This window comes from Orycteropus afer, unplaced genomic scaffold (assembly GCF_000298275.1).
Source record: "Orycteropus afer afer isolate SDZICR_OR568_19922 unplaced genomic scaffold, OryAfe1.0 scaffold00140, whole genome shotgun sequence".
Classification (NCBI taxonomy): Eukaryota; Metazoa; Chordata; class Mammalia; order Tubulidentata; family Orycteropodidae; genus Orycteropus; species Orycteropus afer.
In genome coordinates, this window is record NW_006921727.1 from 5071108 (window position 1) to 5074470 (window position 3363).

At 35.6% G+C, this 3363-nt stretch overlaps 1 protein-coding gene across 1 annotated transcript in view; it reads left to right on the forward strand.

The window, feature by feature from the left end:
* The window catches only part of COL21A1 (collagen type XXI alpha 1 chain), a 184527-nt gene that overhangs the window by 63599 nt on the left and 117565 nt on the right, over positions 1-3363 (forward strand). The window contains exons 10-11 of the mRNA XM_007945617.1: positions 2798-2851; positions 2942-2995. Of these exons, the coding sequence (XP_007943808.1) occupies positions 2798-2851; positions 2942-2995 (108 nt within the window). The remainder of the gene's footprint in view (positions 1-2797; positions 2852-2941; positions 2996-3363) is intronic.

Below are 3363 nucleotides of genomic sequence, written 5' to 3' on the forward strand. Positions count from 1 at the left end.
TAAATATTGATTTCCTTATTTCTTTTTCGGTAATCTCTTTGCTGGTGTAGAGGAATCCAACTGATTTTTAGATGTTGATCTTCTATCCTGCCACTTTGCTGAAACTCTCAATTAGTTCCAGTAGATTTTTTGTTGAGTCTCTTGGGTTTTCTAGGTATAAGATGATATCATCAGCAAATAGGGATAGTTTGACTTCTTTACCAATTTGGATGCCTTTGATTTCCTTTTCTTGCCTTATTGTCCTGGCTAAGATAATGTTGAATAGACGTGGTGATAGAGGACATTCTTGTCTGGTTCCTGTTCACAAGAGGAATGGCTTGAGTTTCTCCATTAAGTATAAAGTTGGCTGTTGGTTTTGCACAGATACCCTTTATTATGTTGAAGAATGTCCCTTCTATTCCTATTTTGCTGAGAGTTTTGGTCAGGAATGGGTGTTGAATTTTATCAAATGCCTTTTCTGTATTGATTGATATGATCATATGCTTCTTTTCATTTGTTTTATTTATGTGGTGGATGATGTTGATTGTTTTTTTAATGTTGAACCATCCTTGCATACCTGATATGAACCCTATGTGGTCATAATGAATGATTTCCTTGATATGTTGTTGGAGTCTATTGTCTAGGATTTTGTTGAAGATTTTTGCATCCATTTTCATGAGGGATATTGGTCTGTAGTTTTCCTTTTGAGTGATGTCTTTGCCTGGTTTTGGTATCAAGGTTATGCTGCTTCAAAAAATGAATTAGGGAAGATTCCAACCTTTAGTATGTTTTTGGAAAAGTCTGAATAGGACTGGTGTCAGTTCTTCTCTAAATGTTTGGTAGAATTCTCCAGTGAAACTGTCTGGGCCAGGACTTTTTTTGTTGGCATTTTTTTTTTTATTACCTGTTCCATTTCTTCTTTTGTGATGGACCTGTTCAACTTTTCCACCTCAGTCTGTGTTAGTTTAGGTAAGTGCTGTGTTTCTAGAAATCTGTCCACTTCTTTCAGATTTTCAAATTTGTTGGAGAATAGTTCTTCATAGTATCCTGATATCATCCTTTTTATTTCAGGTGGTTCTGTTGTGATGTTACTCATTTCATTTCTTATTCATGTTATTCGTATTTACAGGTTTTTGAATGAATGCTAGCAGTAATGGAGTTGGTATTTACTTACAGGCTATCTGATTCCAAAGTAGTTGTGGGAATGTGATTCAGTGGTAACTACAGTAGGAAAGTAGGAGAGATATTGAAAAAAAAAAAAAAAAAAAAAACAAGCTCACTGCTATTGAGTCAATTTGACTCATAGCGACCCCTCCTTGGGTTTCTGAGACTGTATCTCTATGGAAGTAGATTGCCCAATCTCCCTTCTGAGGAGTGGCTGGTGAGTTTGAGCCACCAGCCTTCTGGTAGCAGTCAAATGCCTTAGGTACCCACCACCAGAGCTCCCAGGAGAGATATAGGGCTCAGTAAATCCTAAGTAGATTCAATTTCTTTTCTTCTGCCCATCCTCCCTTTTGGCTGATTTTGAGAGTACAAATCGCATGGTATTGGTAAAAGTTTCAATTTGCTATTGGAAGCTGCGCAAGCATGAACATAGCGTATATGGGTTCTTTGGGGAAAGAGATTTTGCACAGTTGTGTCCAGTATGAATGACTTGAAGGTGAATTCTTCCAATGTTCAATAAACAAAAAATGTGTCAAGCACTGTGTTCAATGCTTAAAATATAGAAATTAATTAGACCTCATCCCTGATCTCAAGGGGGCATAGAGGAAGGCTAGAGAGATTTGGTGAGTTTGAAAATTGCAGGTTGATTTGTATAGAATATGAAGTTGGTTATGACAATCATTGTTCATCAGTGAAATGATGGTAGATGATAGAAATTGTGTAGTCATTGCCATTCTGAGAGTAAGTGAAAGTATCTTACAAAAGAAGCTTTTGGAATTGAGGATAAAAATGTAGTTAGAAACATTGGTGAGATCTGTGTTAATAATGTTGACAGCAGAAACGTGAATCCAACAGTGAGAACTGAGAATGATGGAATCTGACTAGAGTGTGGTTAATGTGTTTTTAGTTTCCAGACAGTCCAAGTCAACTGTCATTGGTCCTGGGAAACCTAAATACTGTTCAGAGCCTGCAAGTCTGTTTAGAGATTTTTGTTGCTCTATGCTAAGTGAAGAATACATTTTTTGCCTGCCTAAAAAGTTGTGCTGTTTTATTGAGGGTTGTGTAAGAAGCAGTGAGAGATGAAGTGGGAGCATGCCAGATGACCTTCTCATTCTTGAGTTTAACATCAGCAGATTTCTAAAATGAATAATCCAAGGTTTGTTAGGACCTTAATCTGAAGAATAACATTTATGAAGCTTTACTTTATTCCAGAGATTAAGTCAGCTAGCCATTAATCTCAGGTAGTTTAAGATTGTCTAACATTTGTTTAATCTTCCAGTCTTAGGTATTTTTCTCTTGAAAATGTTCCTAATATGCACAGCACTTCTTTAGGAGTTGTGAACATTGGCTCTGTATTTCCATCCCAAAATCTTTTTTTTTTTTAATTTTAGCATTTTGAGATAGTTTTATGAGTCTAGAGATATTTAAGACTTTTTTTTTCTTTACATTTTTTTTTAAGGATTTCATAAAGACTGAAGGATAGTCATTCTTTTTGAAACATTTGAAACATTTTGTTATTTTGATATTTTAAATAATCACTAAGTAAAATCTTAGGTATAATAAATTGGAAATAGAAGGCTCTAAACTTTAACTGGAGGGCTGCTTTTTGTGGATATGAAGAACTATTTATTATTTCTTGTTTATCTTTCTTTAGGGATATCAAGGAGTCCTGGGGTCACCAGGTGTTCCAGGATCCCCGGGGATACAAGTATGTGATCCTTTCATATACATTTTAGAATTCTTATTACTAATGAACCTAAAAAGTAATTAACAGAATTTTATTTTGTGCTTAATTAAGGGAATTCAAGGACTTCCAGGCTACAAAGGAGAACCTGGGAGAGATGGTGAAAAGGTAAAACACCCAACAATGTCACCAGTATTTTCAGTCATTCAAAGAACACACAGGATGTCACCTACAGGTCCCACTGAAGAGTACTCACCTTGGTAGATTCCAAGATTTTGGTGAAGAATAGTGAATATACCACGGACTGCCAGCAGAATGAACAAATCTGTCTGGGAAGAAATATAGCTACAATGTTTCTTTGAAATGAAGATAGTAAGACTTCATTTCACATACTTTGGCTCTTTCTTCTCTTTTGATGTGTGCACTTATTGCTATAAATTGGCCTCTGATCACTGCTTTTGCTGTGTCCCAAAGATTTTGGTATGTTGTGTTTTCATTCTCATTTGATTCAAGGAATTTTTGAATTTCAATTTTGA